The sequence below is a fragment of the Scyliorhinus canicula genome, chromosome 15 (assembly GCF_902713615.1).
Source record: "Scyliorhinus canicula chromosome 15, sScyCan1.1, whole genome shotgun sequence".
Classification (NCBI taxonomy): domain Eukaryota; kingdom Metazoa; phylum Chordata; class Chondrichthyes; order Carcharhiniformes; family Scyliorhinidae; genus Scyliorhinus; species Scyliorhinus canicula.
Window position 1 is genome coordinate 32,031,401 of NC_052160.1, and position 18,103 is coordinate 32,049,503.

General features: G+C 45.6%; 1 protein-coding gene across 1 annotated transcript in view; it reads right to left on the reverse strand.

Annotated features, from left to right (window-relative positions):
- arhgdig (Rho GDP dissociation inhibitor (GDI) gamma) overlaps positions 1 to 11,833 on the reverse strand; it is a 92,223-nt gene extending 80,390 nt beyond the window's left edge. Inside the window, exon 1 of the mRNA XM_038820559.1 lies at positions 11,363 to 11,833. Within this exon, the coding sequence (XP_038676487.1) occupies positions 11,363 to 11,435 (73 nt within the window). The 5' untranslated portion in view covers positions 11,436 to 11,833. The remainder of the gene's footprint in view (positions 1 to 11,362) is intronic.
- Between the last annotated feature and the right edge of the window lie 6,270 nt (positions 11,834 to 18,103).

The following is an 18,103-nucleotide window of genomic DNA, read 5'->3' on the forward strand; positions in this document are numbered from 1 at the left end:
CACCTCACACTTCTCTGTATTGAACTGCATCTGCCACTTCTCTGCCATCCTATCTATGTTCTGTTGCAGTTAATTGGTATCATCCTCACTAATTGCTGCTCCTCCAAGTGAGCAGCAGCCCTCACATTGGGGAACGCCATTGTCTGACAAACTGCAGTCTGAAAACTAGTCATTTACCACAATTTGTTGCTTTCTGAAAGAGAACAAATTGCAGGGCTATGAGGAAAGAGCTGGAGAGTGTTTCTAACACGATCACCGTTTGAAAGGTCTGGTGCAGACACAATGCACTAAATGGCCTCTTTCTGTGTTGTATGATTCGATGATTGTATAATCTGCGTGTGAGAAGTCCAGAGGATGTCCTTGTGGGCAACACCTGCCACAACTGCTCCTTTCAAACAACCTCCCCAAAAAATCTGCCAACAACAGACTCATAGAACTAGGTTAGAATTTTCCCGCAGTGCTCATCATAGTGCTCATGGGAGAATGTTATCCTGCACGGGTGCGGCACTGGAGGTCTTGGCGGAGAAGGTGGAAAAGATGAGAGGTGTCTTATTCCAGAGAAGGCCTTCCAGAGCCATAACAAATAGGCAGTGGTAGCAGAAAGTAATGGAGGTCAATGTCAGGATCAAGTCCTGAGCTCCTGGATGTATTGCTGCAAGACGTTTAGTGACTTCACACCAGTGATCAAGGGTGGTGAATGCATTTGAATAATAATAATCTTTATTATTGTCACAAGTAGGCTTACATTAACATTGCAATGAAGTTACTGTGAAAGTCCCTTAGTCGCCACATTCTGGCGCCTGTTCGGGTACATGGAGGGAGAATTCAGACTGTCCAATTCACCTAACAGCACATCTTTCAAGACTTGTGCGATGAAACCGGAGCACCCGGAGGAAACCCACGCAGACACGGGGAGAACGTACAGACTCCGCACTGACAGTGATCCAAGCAGGAATCGAACTTGGGACCCTGGTGCTGTGAAGCAACAGTGCTAACCACTGTGCTGATGTGCCGCCCCATTTTGAAATGCATTATCTTATCAATTGGACCAGTAGCTTCAATGATTGCTCAAATCACCACACTCCCATCATTCACCTACCAATAACCTTTATCAACTGGAACTCATGATGAACATTCATATTTTACGCCTCCCCCTCAAACATTTAGCACTGTGACAGGCTTCAGGCCCACATCTCAAAGCTGGTGCACATTTCCAGCTATTCAGACATGACAATCATAACATTGCACCACACTATCGGTGCACAACCAGAAACAACAAACTTCATACCTAATCCTCCTTCTCACAGCCTCATTGGACAATCTGTCTGATTTACAGGCTGCAGGTGGTGTAAGCATTCATTACCACCGCAACATCCACCCCCCCCCCCCCCCCCCCCCCCCACCCCTAGAATTAATACAACAATACCTTTTTTGCTTTCATACGCCCTTGAGGAGCAACCTGGCTGGACATTGAAGGATCACAAGGTGATGATGAAAACAGCCACTTGATCTCACACTCATAACTGGCAGCTCAATACTGACTGTACATATTTTAGAGAGGACATTTTAGTGACACTAGTCCTGCAACTAGTGCAGGGGATAAGTATCATGATTAAGACCGTGCCATAAGACCGTAGACCGCAGGACATCGGAGAAGAAATAGGCCATTGGGCCCAGCGAGTCTGCTCTGCCATTCAATGAGATTGTGACTGAATAGATGTGAGTATAGAACATAGAACATAGAACAGTACAGCACAGAACAGGCCCTTCGGCCCTCGATGTTGTGCCGAGCAATGATCACCCTACTCAAACCCATGTATCCACCCTATACCCATAACCCAACAACCCCCCCCCCCCCCCTTAACCTTACTTTTTAGGACACTACGGGCAATTTAGCATGGTCAATCCACCTAACCCGCACATCTTTGGACCGTGGGAGGAAACCGGACCTCAACTTCACTTTCTCATCCTATCCACATAACCCTTGATTCCCTTACTGATTAAAAATCTATCTGTCTCAGCCCTTGAATATACTCAACAACTCAGCCTCTACAGCTCTCTGAGGTAAAGAAATCCACAGATTCACTACCCTCAGAGAAGGGTAGTGGGTGACTCCTTACTCTGAGATTATGCCCTATGGTCCTAGACACCTCCCACAAGAGGAAACATCCTCTCAGCATCGAACCAGTCAAGCTCCCTCAGAATCCTATCTGTATCAATAAAGTCATCTCTCATTCTTTTAAATTCCAATGAGTACAGAACTAAGTTACTCAACCTCTCATGCACAAATCCCTCCATACCAGGGATGAACTGTGTTAACCTTCCCTGGACTGCTTTCAATGCCAGTATATCCTTCCTTAGATAAGGGGAACAAGTATTCCAGTGCTGTCTAACTAGTGCCTTGTATAGTTTTAGCAATTCTTCCCTATTTTTAGACTCCATTCCCTTTGAAATAATGGCCAACGTTCCATTTGCCTTCCAGTTACCTGCTAAACTTGCATGCTAGCTTTTTGTGATTATTGTACAAGGGCCACCTAATCCCTCTGTCTTGCAGCTTTCTGCAGTCTTTCTTCTTTTAGGTAACATTCAGTTCCTTAATTCTTCCTACCAAAGCTTCACGTTTTCTTACATTATACTCCAACTGCCAAGTTTTTATCTATATCCCTCTGAGGACGTTTTGTGTCATCGCACCACTTACCACATTTTTGTGTCATCCGCGAACTTGGCAATAGTGCATTCAAATCCCATGTCCAAGTCATTAATATGTATTGTAAATCACTATGGCCACAGTGTCCCTGTGCACTTCACTAGTTACAGGCTGCCCCTCGTATCCCAACTCTGTAAGCACGATTTTGCACATCTGTTAGCTGCAGGCGCAAATCCTGTCATAGCCGCAAAATCCCACGAGAGGCCAAAAGCAGGATTTATGCCAGCAAGATTTCTGACCAGGATCTTCCTGGGCCTTCCGAGGGGATGTGCTCTGGTTCATGCCCAGGAAGGGTGACAACCTGATTTGAATGTATTTTAATCTAATTAGCGAGTTTAAAGTCGAATCTTCAGACCCACCAGCATGATATCATGGGGGCACACATTACTACTGTTATTCAAAAATGGGAACCAGGCACCATGAGAGGGAGGGTTGGGAGTGAGAGGGCAGCAGCTTGGGTGTGGGGGTCAGTGGCCTCTTCCAGGATGGGGTCACGGCTGGTGTGCGTTGTCCTCCAGCCAGAAAGCTGTGTATTTTTAAAAGCTTCCAGTGTGCTGTGACAGTCTGCAGGCTGTGTTTCAGGAAATGATAATGAATGCTAAGTTACTCAGCTGTTCGTGGAATTGGAGGAGAGGCGCCTGTGGGTACAGGGCTCATAAGGTAGGGAAGGGCGTAATGAGTCTAAGGGGTTTGTTGGATGAGAGCCTGAAAGAGAAGGCCGGAGGGTGACCAGTATGGGGTGAGGTTTGAGTGTGTGTGTGTGTGTGTGTGCGTGGGGGGGGGGGGGGGGGGGGGGGGGGGGGTGCAAGCTTTTAAAATTCATGATGTGGCTATCCAGGAGTCTTAAGTGTAAAGGCTCGACAGTTATGAGATCTTGGGATGATGCAACCTGAGTAAAAAAGGTGCCTATCCCTGATTCGGAAAATGATTGTGCCCTCTAACTTTCCTGGGACTCATGCTCGTCAAACTAATTGGCCATCATGACTTAACCCTTAACAATGTCAGCTGCCCACATTGTAAAATTCAAGGATATGGGTGAAACCATGTTTTAAGGTTGAATGCAGGGAATCGAGAGGGGATATATAAGCAACATTTTTGGACCTAGTGCCTACCATAGAGGATCCACTAGCTCTCAAGGTATACATAAGCATCCAGTTGACCCTGCCCATCAGGGATGCACGACCATTGAAACAGCCTGTCACAACCAGGTGGGAGGCCACAGGCGACTCTGAAGGGACGAGGGTATTGTTCGGGGCCAGTCAAGCGATGAAGTTGGATGGGAACCACACATGTGAGGGAGCGATAGCCACTGAGTAAGGTGAAGGAATGGCTGCTTCCAAGATCGGGAGGACAAAGGGTGAGGAGAGGATCTGAACGTATCCGACTGGGATACCAATCTCTCCAAGAAACCTCAGTATGGAGTGAATAGAACTGGCAATACTGCTTATAACAGAGCTGGAGGAACACAGACTCCAGCAGCAATGAACGGCCGCATCAAGGAGGCCGGGGACCTCCGGACAGGCTCAAGGGCCAGGCGCAGATCAAGCAGACCAGGGGGCTCAGAAGTGGAGAAGGAGACTGAGGTTTTACAGGATTCGGTTGTCCTTCATGCAGTTATCAAACAACATGTGCAGTTGGAGACTCCGCTTCAACAGGAAGACAGGATGGCACCTGTACGGCATTGTTGCCAACTTGGCACCATGTGAAGGAGAGCACCCATTCCCTGTGGCCATGAAGGTGATGGCAGCCCTTACCTTCGGATGCATTGCACCTTAGGCACGACATTTTTCACGTCGGGAATAACAGTTTTTTAAACGCCTAAAGATTGCGATAAAGGGCCGACGGGAATCACAATGATTTTTGCGCCGAAAAAGACACTTTGCCATTTTTTTGGAACATTCCACCCTCTATCTTCTATCAGTTAGCCAATCCTCTATCCATGTTAATATACTACCCACAGCACCATGGGCTCTTAGCTTATTATGTAACCTTTTGTGCAGTACCTTATTGAATGTTTTTAGCCAGCTCAACAGGAGGCAAGGGCAAACATGGATTCTGCTGTCGAGGATTTTGATGGGCAATTCGATGGAGAGGCCTTCAGAAAAACCCTGATGGGTATCCAAAACAAAATGCTTGGTGCATTGGGGAGGTTGTCAGAAAGCCTCCTGTTAATGCTTCGGAGCAGTTCAACTCAAACTTAGCGCAGAGCTTGGCACCCATCCTCTCCAGCATTGGCATGGTGGCTAACTCTATTCGCATACTTGATGACCCAACCATGTTGCAGTGTCTGCCGGCTGATGTTACAACTTCTCAACATCCATGGACTGCAGTGGAAATTTATAATAATAATAATCTTTTATTTTCACAAGTATGAAGTTAATGTGAAAAGTCCCTAGTCGCCACATTCCGGCGCCTGTTTGGGGAGGCCGGTACAGGAATTGAACCCGCGCTGCTGGCCTTGTTCTGCATTACAAACCAGCTGTCTAGCCCACTGAGCTAACATAGAAACAAGGAGCAGGAGTAGGCCATTCAGCCCTTCGAGCCAGCTCCACTATTCAATATGATCATGCTGATCCTTGATCTCAATGCCATATTCCCGCTTTCTCCCCATACCCCTTGATGCCATCAAAATATGAAAAATTATCTATCTCTTTATGGAATACATTCAGTGACTTGGCCTCCACAGCATCTGTAATGGGGAATTCCACAGGTTCACTACCCTTTGAGTAAAGAAATGTTCCCTCATCTCAGTAATAAATGGTCTATCCCATACCCTGAGATTGTGTCCCTTGGTTCTAGATGCCTAAACCAGGGAAAACATCCTCCCTGCCTCTAGTCTGTCCAACCCTCTTGGAATTTTATATGTTTCAATCAGATCTCCTCTTATCCTTCTAAACTCTAGTGAATACAGACCCAGTCGAACCAATCTCTCCTCATGATTGAAGTCCTGCAAGGTTAGATTGCAGCCGTCATGGCTGTGGACAAGTCCCACAATCTTGATCCTGCAACTGATTACTCGGATTTCTGAGGTGCCGCCTTGTGGGAGTGGTAATGACTCCGTGGACTGTGAAGCTGCTGTCCTTTCTCAGAAAGGCAGCATTTTCTATCCCATCCCTGACACTCTGTCAATGTGGCACCCAGGCAGGCCAGACTATGCCGCCTGTCCATACTGAGGTATGGTTCAAAGCCGGGTCTTATAGGCTGACAGCTGCTTGAGGTCATCCTCTAAGACCAGCTGCAGTCCTGCCGTTGGAAGTAATAGTCTTTCACCAGCCATGATGCATCCATTGGGTTTGCACTGAAGAGGGGAACGTGGACAGGCTGCAAGACAGGCAGTAAAGGGACGCACTGGACAGGTTAGTTGAATTTTCCATGTACTGTAACATGGTTTCATTCGTACATTTGGTTCATGTTTATTTTGTGGTGCACCTATTCTTGGATTGTAACCAAATGGACACTACGATGCTCAGTGACAACGGGGAAATAAGGTAAGGGACTATTGGTGAATGGGAAATTGGGGTTGTGGATGAGTTCTTCATTGGCCATTCAGGTAGAGAGGGCCATTAAGCATGCCTCCTCCTTTCCTCATCCTCTTATTCCTTCTCCTCCTCAGCTACTCTGCAGAGCTGGGCTGAGAGGTGGCAAATGGAGTTTAATGTGGAGAAGTGTGAGGTGATTCACTTTGGAAAGAATAACAGGAATGCGGAATATTTGGCTAATGGTAAAATTCTTGGTAGTGTGGATGAGCAGAGGGATCTCGGTGTCCATGTACATAGATCCCTGAAAGTTGCCACCCAGGTTGATAGGGTTGTGAAGAAGGCTTATGGTGTGTTGGTCTTTATTGGTAGAGGGACTGAGTTCCGGAGCCATGAGTTCATGTTGCAGTTGTACAAAACTCTAGTACGGCCGCATTTGGAGTATTGCGTACAGTTCTGGTCGCCTCATTATAGGAAGGACGTGGAAGCCTTGGAACGGGTGCAGAGGAGATTTACCAGGATGTTGCCTGGTATGGAGGGAAAATCTTATGAGGAAAGGCTGATGGACTTGAGGTTGTTTTCGTTAGAGAGAAGAAGGTTAAGAGGTGACTTAATAGAGGCATACAAAATGATCAGAGGGTTAGATAGGGTGGACAGCGAGAGCCTTCTCCCGCGGATGGAGGTGGCTAGCACGAGGGGACATAGCCTTAAATTGAGGGGTAATAGATATAGGACAGAGGTCAGAGGTGGGTTTTTTACGCAAAGAGTGGTGAGGCCGTGGAATGCCCTACCTGCAACAGTAGTGAACTCGCCAACATTGAGGGCATTTAAAAATTTATTGGATAAGCATATGGATGATAAGGGCATAGTGTAGGTTAGATGGCCTTTAGTTTTTTTCCATGTCGGTGCAACATCGAGGGCCGAAGGGCCTGTACTGCGCTGTATCGTTCTACTCTCTGTATAGCTGGTGGCTTTCATTTCCTGAGTGTTGCATATGTGTGGCATCCGTTGCACATGGAAATGATCAGGCATGTTGTCAGCGGTAGCCCTTGCTGGCCAGTAACCCCCTTTGGTTTACTGCGGTGGGTCAAATGGAGCTGGCACAGCACTCTGCCACAAAATGAAGGCAACGTGCCTGCTCCCCGGCTGCCAAGCATCGAGCCGCATGATTTGCTAACTGGATGGTGAAGGATCAAAGCTCCTATTGGTCCCGGTATAGGACAGAGTTGACATGTTACATGTGTAGCCAATGGCACACTGCACTCTGGGGAAAGCCTCTAATTCGAGTGAAACTGGAAGTTCTCTTTGCCTGCTAGTCTTTGGCAACAGAAAATGAAATGTAATTAGCTGTCTTTGAACAGAGAGCCGAAGTGACCTTCTTTATGCAAATGTGGTCAGTAAATTGCAAGATGTTGCAAATACTTCCAGCTTCAGCCTGGAAGGACTCCGATGCATAAAACTCCAACACAGTCCCCTTCACAGCCACTGGCAATACCATTCTTGCCCTATTCTCAGGTTGCAGCTATGGCTGCACCAGGCAGCAGATTTCAGTGAGGAGAGCATTACTGAAGCAACAGCTCTCGTACATTTTTTCCATTACTACGGTTATGACAGGAGAAGTGATCCCTGCGAACCTGGGTGGATATGACCCCATCCCCAGTACAGCTCTTCCCTGCCATTTGTTTTGGTAAATGGGAGAGTGGAGACTGCCCTGCAGAGTCAGGATCCTGTAAATATTGATATGTCATTTGGGCTTTGACTGAATTTCAACTCTGAGATATTCGAAGTGTGGATTGTCTTCAAGCCACCAGTAAATGCCAGTTAGCGAGCAGCATCGGACCAGAAGACAACCAGGTAAGTTTCCATGTTTTAAATTTTCGAATGGTCGGAAATTCTCTGCCTGGCCCTGCATGGAAAACCTTCAAAGATGTGCAAACTGGTAAAGCTGTAAACACGCCTGTAGAATCTAAACTCAGCACCCAAAAGCAATAGGAAGCTGTAGAAACCATTCTACACCGTGTGAGTTGTTCAGCTTTGGCCCCCTGCTTTAGGAAGAATATGAGGATCATGGAAAGAGTGCAGATGAGATTCAGTGACATGATCCCATGGATCTGAAGCATTCGTTATGAGAAGAAGTTAAAGAGGCCGCAGCCCTTTTCATCAGAACACAGGAGGTCATAGCTGGAGATCTAACTGAGGAGCTCAAAATTAAAAGATATTTTATCGTGTTAAATTTGGATGAACTATTTCTAGTTGTGGGTGAATTGGCAACCGGAGGGTCTAAATTTAAAATCAGCACCAAGCTTCAGTAATGCTCTCTTCACTGAAATCTGCTGCCTGGGGCAGCCATAGCTGCAACCTGAGAATAGGGCAAGAATGGTATTGCCAGTGGCTGTGAAGGTGACTGCGGTGGAGTTTTATGCATCTGATTGGCTGGAGCTGGAATGAGGAGGTTAGGTGATTTTAGAAAACAGATGATGTTGAGAAATGGAACAGTCGTGTAAGTAGAATTCATAATAACCTTTCCACCTGAGAGGTTTAAACGATTTGAAAAGGGTATTTTTTTAAGGGTTTGAGGAAAGAATTGGGTAGAAGGGTCTTTTTTGAACCAGTCAAGGTGAAATGGTAGCTCAGATATTCTTGCATCTGAACCAGAAGGTTGGAGATTGAAAAATAGAAGGCGACACTCCAGTGTAATACTGAGGGAGTGAGTGCTGCACTGTCAGAGGTGTTGAGTGGAATTTTCCACTCCCAACTCAAGGCATTTATTGCAGCGGCAGCCCGTCTTTGGGATCTTCCAGTCTCGTTGTTTCCCGTTGTTCGCACCCACCGCTGCCGGACAACCGGGATTCCCGAGGTGTGGGGGGAGGGGACTCGACGGCAGGATCGGAAGATCCCGCCAGCAGTGGGAATATCCAGAAAATTTCAGCCCTTATTTTTTTAAAGTAGATGTTAAACCAAGGCTCTGCTTGTCCTCTTACGTGGATGTATAAGATCTCATAGCGTTAATTTGAAGAAGTGTAGGCAAGTTATCTCTGATGACCTGGTCAATATTTGTCACACAATTAAAATCACAAAAGCAGATTGTTTGACCCTTATTGCATTGCTGCTTGTGAAGCTTGCTGGGTGCAAATTGATTGCTGCATTTCCTACTTTACAACATTGGCTACCACTTCAAAACAAAGTACTTCACTGTTAAGTCTCTTGGGACATCTGGTGATCATGAAAAGTGCTACATAAATGTAAGCATTTTCTTTTCCATGGAGTGAATTTATACCAACCACTTCATAATTCTGAGATTCTAAGAGTTGTAAATAGGGCCACTAAAACTGTAATCCGGTATTCACTTTCTCCCTGTATCTCGATGGGAGATAGCTCCAGAGAGGCCATTTCCAGACATCTATGTATACAAGCACCTTGTATCCCAGGGCAGAGGTTTTGGCTGTCAAAACACTGGGATGTTACAGACACAGAGAAATAGAATGTTCCCTCAGAGTTTCAAGCAGATTTCATCTCGAATTTCATTTTAGCAACAAAGTAAAGCAGTTAAAACAAAGACCTGAGTCCAACGTAAAACAAAGTGAGCGGGGCCTACCTCAGATACCACATGGAGCGTACGTCCAGCACAATCACACTGGATGCAAGTAGCTGTGGCCCTCTGATTAACATTTTAAATCTATCCGTAATTAACTTAAATGTAAGATAATGCAAATACTACTGTGGGAGGAGCTAAATGCACAAATGTAAGCATATATCAGCAGAGATCTCTCCTCTAGGGAACAGAACTGAGGTTCCGGCTAGGTACAGCACGGAGGGTGTTGCTGTTCCCTTGCTGAAATCCTAACTGCAGCTTCCAATTTGCAACAATCCAAGTGACTGAACCTTCAGACTCCATGTTAGAAAATGTGGTTTCCCTTTTGGGACCACTGCAATTTTGTCACTGGATGGTTGATAAAGGAAAATGGTGCAGGATTCACACCCCAGGAATAATAATTTTAGTGAGTTAACTTGCACATTGATTTTTCTGGCAGGAAAGAACATCCTCTACCAGTTTTAACTCAATCCTCAATGCTCTAAGCCATGTTACTGGAGAAATAAGCATTGTCATGCACTGAAAGCTCGTAGCTACGTATGAGATGGCCCTGCCTTAAACTGCACCATATGTTAATAAGAGTAGACACTTTTTTGGAGGAGAGTGCAGTCGGAATGTAGTTGTGCCTGGAAGGTCTGGCTGCAATATTTCCTTTGGTAGCTGACAACAAATGCCAAGACCTTTCTAAAATCAAAAACTTACTTTACTAATGAAAAAAAAACTAACATCATTTTCGCTTCACATTTTCAGTTCAAGGAATACTTCTCATTGTTACACTACTTCAACACAACTGCATGATGGTGGGATTATATGTTTTAGGGACTTCACAAACCCCAGGTAATGAGAGTGTAATCAAAAGACAGTTTGGCTCAGTTGGAGGAAACCTTGACATCTGAATTTTCAGTATTACAAAACCATCGTTACATTTTTTTTTAAATGGCTCTTTGTATTAAGGGAACTCTGATGGCCTGAATGGTTCTGGGCAGATCAGAGTTCAAACTGCTTAGAAAAAAAAGAGCACAAACAGAAATAAAATTCAATTAGATTTTTCTCCCCCTCAGATACACAGAGTTGGGAATGGAATAATTTGAATCAACCTTTAGCAAATATAAACAAAATTGGGATTAGGCATAATTCTTGGGCTGCCATGATAGTAGCTCATCACACCGCTGACGGTGGTCATTTTTGATGAGCCTTTCTTAGTATTCAATACAATAACAAATCTTACTTCAAATGCTGCGCATATTGCTGTGAGAAGGAAAAGTTATTTCTCATCTGCAAGATGCATATGGGTGTGGCTTGCTAATGTTAATTTACACTTACGTACATAGCACATTACATCACAAAGTAACACTGATATAAAACATCTCTACGGCAGGAACTAATTTCATGAGCCATCGGAACCGAAATGTTAAAACAATTTGAATATTTTAGCACAGATACGAAAGGGAACCTGCTCAGTCAGCAGTGAAGAGTGCAGGCTTAGTCTTACAGGAAATACACGGTATAGACCTTCAAACAAAGGATGGGCTTTTGGCTTTGAATTTCTAAAAGCACAGAGCAGTAATTTAAAAACTCTCGTCTCACCTTTGTAGCATACTGTCAACCACATAAGTTCCAGGAGCTGACTGCCAAACTCACACACATCCAAGCCCAGCATGGTAATCTGTCTCCAAACAGTGTGGATGCTGTCTCACTCAAAAACGAGCACAATAAAACCCTCCACAACCAGAACAAAATATCCTTTACACTGCACCCATAAAGTATATAAAAGAGAAAAATATCCCCCTCCCCAAAAAAAAGTAATCCTGGACAACAGAATTTCACATACTACACGCTGACTGCAATGGAACTGTAATGTAAAAATCCTATTCGTCTGCAGACGCTATTGATTTGCTCGCTGCCCTAATGCTATGCTGCTCTCAATTCCCATCAGTCATTATCTCGCAGATGTCTATGATCTCATCTCCCTCCCACCACATGCAGCACACACTTGAATACAAACACAATGCTTTCCCATGTAGCGAGAATATGTAATACTCCCAATTCACTGACTGGTATTTGTAATCCTGAGGTTTGTGTATCACCGCTATGCTACCTGGGAGAATGCAATAATACATCCTTACTAACGCAGACAAGCACTACTCACCAGCAGTATTCTTGTATTTAAACCATGCTCCTCCACTGACTATAGGAACAATTGCATCACAATTTAATCTTTCACATAAAAAATATATTTCAAATTGCGGTTCAACTAATTTAGTGCAACTGTGGATAACTTGCTCTTGTTTATACCGAGGTGTGCTTACCTCACATTTTCTTATGAATATATTGGGACCATTGTTTTCATTTGTTTCACTTCCTCCCCTCCCCCATCACAATACATCACCTAGCACAAGATTAAAAATAGTAACACATACACTTTTTAAACCACATTAAATTTTCACACAGCAAGATACCATTGCAAACATTTTACTGCCTGACATATTTAAGCCCCCCCTCTAAATATGACAGATCTGCTATAAGTGAAAAAAGAATATTCTGCATTATTTATGAGACCAACCATAAACAAGGATGCAGAAGATTTTAAATTAGCTTTTTTGAGCCAGAGGACATTGCATTATGGGCACGTCAATGATGATTTGTTTACATTACAATTACAGTACCAGCAGATTTCTTTTGTAGTGCTTCAACGACAAGACTTACACAGTTACACACCAGGCTGGGCTCAATAAGGTTGAAAATTGCATGATTACGTCTATCAATCATTCAAGCTCACTTGCTTCAGTTTTGTTTCTAATCAGAGCTCTTTGAACCATTAGGTGGAGTAGGATATGTGAAGACTGGGATTTCCATCTCCCAGGAGGGAAAAAGTGACATCATGCTGCTTCAGATGCACTTCTTCTTGCTAATCAGAGGGAAACTGCTGTGATTTTTTTGGAGAAGTTTGCACGCAATTGGTCCTCCCAACTGTGCCGATTCTGTGAAAGCTGAAGAATTTGCACATGCGATATGTAGGACACAACTGAACAGACTCATAAATGTCCCCTTTTGTCTAACTGTGCAACAGGCTCCTCAGGCATTGATGTTACCCTCCCCCAGTACCCCCCCACTACCCCCCCTGCCCCCCCCCCCCCCCCATCCATCCCATCCTTCCCCTCCCTCCAATAATGGGCGGCGAGCAAGAATAAAGATTTCAATACTGGAAACACATCCCTACCTCATTGCGCACATGCCCACTTATGTTTTTATATCGGCAGGTTTCTTCATTTAAGATATTTAAACTGGCCTCCCATAGTGCAATCGGGATCCCCATTTGAAATCCACTTTTTCGTGCGGGTCAGGATTCCTGGTAGTGAAAGGGAGGCAACAGCTGTCAGCTCAAAAGGGTAGGCTTGATATTGAAAGAATTTCACTGTGAAGCTCTTGTGATTTTTTCAGCACTCCTTGTGGGTCAAGAGGAGAAAGAATGTTCTCCCTGGCCATTCGGAGAAGTCTTCAGCCTCCCTACTTCCAATTACAAACCTCTCATCTTCCCCTCTACATCACAACCCCCTCCCCCGAGCCCCATTGTCTAACCACTCCCCAAAACACCAGGGACCATTCTCATGTCTCCCCGACTGTGACCTCCTGCCATTGGTCTTCCCTCTTTTATCTGCCAAACTGCCAATTTGGCTGCCTGCTCATTAGAGAAACGGAACAAAAAAATAAATGATAATGAGGTCCTATTATTAAGTTTGGCAGGACATTCGTGTCCCCTGTCTTATCAGGTTCTTCATGATTTCCAGCCTTGCTTGCACCTTCCCTGCCTCCCAGAAATACCAGAGCCCATACACAGCTCCCTCCCTTTCCTCTCGCCTCCAAACTCCATCCCCCTCTTTCCCACCCTGTGTCTCATGACAATTTAAGCATAGACCCCTCTCTTTCTGAAATTTCTCAGTTATATTCCCCTCCCTGCCCTTTTCAAGCGCATCTCATCAACGAGACCTGCAGCTGCTCCCTTTTTAGATTTTTTTCCCCATTCAATTCTGATTGCTCAAATTCCCTTCAACAACCATGTTAGTTGCTATCAATGGCTCCCTTTCCTCATACATTACCGCTCTGCCATCCAAAACTGTGATCATTGCTCCTTCCTCAAAAATGATCCGACACGCATCCATCCTTTCCAACTGCCATCCACCTCCATCTTCACTTTCTTGTCCAAGGTCACCATCTCTCAGCTTCTTGTACATCACTAAATTCCTGATCAAAACCTTACAACTTTGTTTCTGCCTTTCTCACAACACTGAAACAACCTTAGTTCAAATCATGAGCAACAATCTCTGTGACAGTAACCGTGGCGCTACCCTTCCTTGCCTTCATCTTTCCTGCAGCATTCAATCTAATTGATCTTGCCATCCTCCATCAATCCCTCTTCCTTTGTTGCCTGTTTGTGTGTTGTAATATTCTGTGAACACATAGTATTTTCAACAAAAACAGAAAATACTGGAAAAACTCAGCAAGCCTGGAAGCATCTGTGGAGATTGAAACAGAATTCATGTATCGAGACAAGATGATTTCTTCAGAGTGAAAGAGAGGGATAAATGTGTTGAATTTTATGTTGTTTAAGAGGAAGTGAAGCAGTTGGAGCAGAGTAGAAGGTCATTGGTGGGAGTTAGGAGTGATGGCAACAAAGATGTGTAGATTGTGAAGCAGAGGGTGTGTTAATGGTAGGAGAATTTGCTAGAACATTGCATAAATGTGTGTCAATAGGAGAATAAAGGTCAGAGTTCAGTAAAAGAAAAACTAAAGAACAAGTGGCAGATGGCCCTGTGGGGGGGGGGGGGGGGGGGGGGGGGGGGTGTTTTTACTTTGGATTGAGACAAAACATAACTGGTGTAATTCTCCCAAAAGATTTCTCCATGTGGTGTCCAGCAAGGTGCGATTTCTACCATGAGGATCATTGCAACTCACTCAACGTTTTGTAGCAGGGGTTGATTCTTGCCATGGGGCCTGAAGAAACCAGCAAGGCCAAATCCTTTTTCAAAGGACACCCCAATCTCAGGATAACATTGTAGCACCGTCCCCCCCCCCCCCCCCCCCCCCCCCCCATAACTAGCAAGATTCCCCCAATCACCGACAAGGCCCCACGCAATTACTGTCAACACCCCACACAATCGGTAGCAAGACCTCACCTAATCGCCGGCAGGTTCCACCCACAAATCACTGGCACGACCCCACCCAATCACTGGCGCGACCCCACCCAATCACTGGTAAGGCCCCACCCAATCACTAGCAAGACCCCACTGATCTCAGATAAGGCCCTTCCCCATTGTTGGCAAGGCCCCTCCATTCACTGGAAAGGCCTGCCCAATTACTGGAAAGGCCACCTAGTCACTCACTAGACCCTCCCCCCATTTCTGGCAAGACCCTGCAATCATTGGCAAGGCCCCTCCAAATTGCTGGCAAGGCACACCTCTCCCATTGCTGGCACGACCCCCCAATCACTCGCAAGACCCTCCCCCCATTGCTGGCAAGACCCCCGCAATGGCTGGCAAGGCACCCCCCCATTGCTGGTACAACACCCCACATTGCTGGCAAGGGACCCTCCCATTGCTGGCAAGGCAGCCCCCATTGCTGGCAAGGCAGCCCCCATTGCTGGCAAGGCACCCCCCATTGCTGGCAAGGGACCCTCCCATTGCTGGCAAGGCAGGCCCCATTGCTGGCAAGGCAGCCCCCATTGCTGGCAAGGCACCCCCCATTGCTGGCAAGGGACCCCCCCATTGCTGGCAAGGTGCCCCAATTGCTGGCATGGTGTCACAATGGTTAGCACTGCTGCCTCACGCACCCAAGACCCGGGTTCAATCCCCGCCACGGGTCACTGTCCATGTGGAGTTTGCACATTCTCCCCATGTCTGCTTGGGTCTCACCCCCACAACACAAAGATGTGAAGCATAGATGGAATGGCCATGTTAAATTGCTCCTTAATTGAAAAAAAAACAATAATTGGGTACTTTAAATTTGTTTTTTAAAAATCAAGAGGCTTGTAAAAGGTAATGGGCCATAAAGAGCTAGAAAACAAACAAAACAACCCTCCTTTGAAATAGCCTGAATCTCTCAATCAAGAGGCGTGTAAAAGGTCATGGACCATGAAGCAATAAATACAAAGAAAGTTTACCATCCTTTGAAATAGCCTGTACCTGTCAATCAAGAGGCATGTAAAGATAATGGACCATGAAAGTGAACGTAAGCAATGCGTTCAATGCAATTCATAGCTTTTAGGCTTCTCAAGAAGACCAGATGCTTAAAAATGTCAAAGGGGATTGAAATTAAATATGGAAAAAGAACTTCAAAGGTTTCCAACACATCAAAGGGAATACCTCTGCCTTCATCCGACAGTTAATTGATATTGGCATGCTCAGAGAAACATCAAAGGGTTTTTAGACTACAGAGGGAAGACTTTTACCTTCATCTGACAGATCATTGAAATTGACATGCTGGGAGAGAGTTTAATGGTTTTCAAGGCCACTGTGAAAGATTTGCCACATGACCCTAAGCTGGAAAAGCCCCCCAACCTGTGCCCCTCCAGCGTATCTCAAGCCCCTGAACCCCACCTCTCCGATAAACCCTGAAGGTAAGTGTGGAGAAGGTACTCACCCTCTTGCTACCCCTTGGTGTCCCTGGCACCTGGTCCCCACTTTTAGAGACCAGTAGTGATTCGTGCCCGTGTGACTTTCTGCAGGGAGGACCAGGAGGCCGCAGCATTCTAGTTCAATCTCATTAATGAGTTCAATTAAGTAATTTTGGGGCGATTCACCAGAGCCGTTAGCCTTCGCCGAGAAATCTCGGCAAAGGCTAACGGCTCTGGTGAATCGCCCCAAAATTACTTAATTGAATTCATGCCATGTTATCGAAGTAATATGACAGGACATGATCAGTGGTCAGCCTTCGATCACTGGAAGCACTCACAGTTAGAACATAGAACATAGAACAGTACAGCACAGAACAGGCCCTTCGGCCCTCGATGTTGTGCCGAGCAATTATCACCCTACTCAAGTCAATGTATCCACCCTATACCAGTAACCCAACAACCCCAACCCCATTAACCTTATATTTTTTAGGACACTAAGGGCAATTTAGCATAGCCAATCCACCTAACCCGCACATCTTTGGACTGAGTTGGAAGATCATTGATTCAATCTCCACCCCAGTGACCTGACCATTTAATCTAGGCCGACACTCCAGTGCAGTTTTGAGAGAGCTTCCTGCCTCCAATTAGGTGAGCTGGCAAGTAATTGGGGCAGCACATCTGGTTTAACCAAAGGATGTCACAGCATAAAAATCACTTGTACTTCTTACCCACGAGATCAGGGGTGTAGAGCAACCAATCAAAAATGGCCCAAATTAATTTCACCTCCCTGTGTTCCTCCAATCACTGCACAGTGTCACGGAGATCAATCTTTCTCCTTGTAACTTAGAGCAGCCTGCCCTTAACCATTTGTAATAAATTATTCATTCTAATCCCACTTGGTACAGTTTATTTCCGCACTATTTTGTTCCACTCCACACAGAGCACATCAGACAGTCATCTCCTAATATGAAAGTAGAAATTTCTTCATGACTGACCAGAGTACAATTGATCTTTGCAGCAAAATACACAGCAGTTTCTCCTATTCTCCTATCTGGGACTAGGTCCCATGGCGGGGATTTGACCTTGGAGGCCAGCGGGACGCCGCGCCATATCCTTCGGCCCCCACCTCATTAATTATTCAACCGGGTGTTTTGCACCGTACTCCGTGATGGGGTAGGTCTGATGACACGTAGTCCGCCATCCTATCCTGGTGCCATATAGTCCAAAGATGTGCAGGTTGGGTGGATTGGCCATGAAAAATTGCCCTTAGTGTCCAAAATTCTATGATTAACCTAGGACAAAGGTTCAGCACAACATCGTGGGCCGAAGGGCCTGTTCTGTGCTGTATTTCTCTATCTCTATCATATTGAAAAGGTGTCCTTCATCACCGACCCATTATTGCAAAAAGATGGATCTCCAGGAACATTCTGAGGCTGGAAGATGGACCTCCTTGATGACACTGAATCTTGAAGATCATCTGTTGCTCCCCCCACCCACTGTTATGGTTTTCTGGGGTTACTGGCAACCTCCAACTCTGGAGACAGCTCCAGGCATTGTTCGGGCGAGTCCTGACTTCTGGACACCATGTGCTGGATTCTCCATCAGCGGGATCCTCCGTTTTGCCGGCAACGCACTCACACCCACAAATTTCCCAAAGTGTTGAGGGTGCCCACAATGGGAAACCCCATTGGCCGGCTGCCGGGACGGAGAATCCCGCT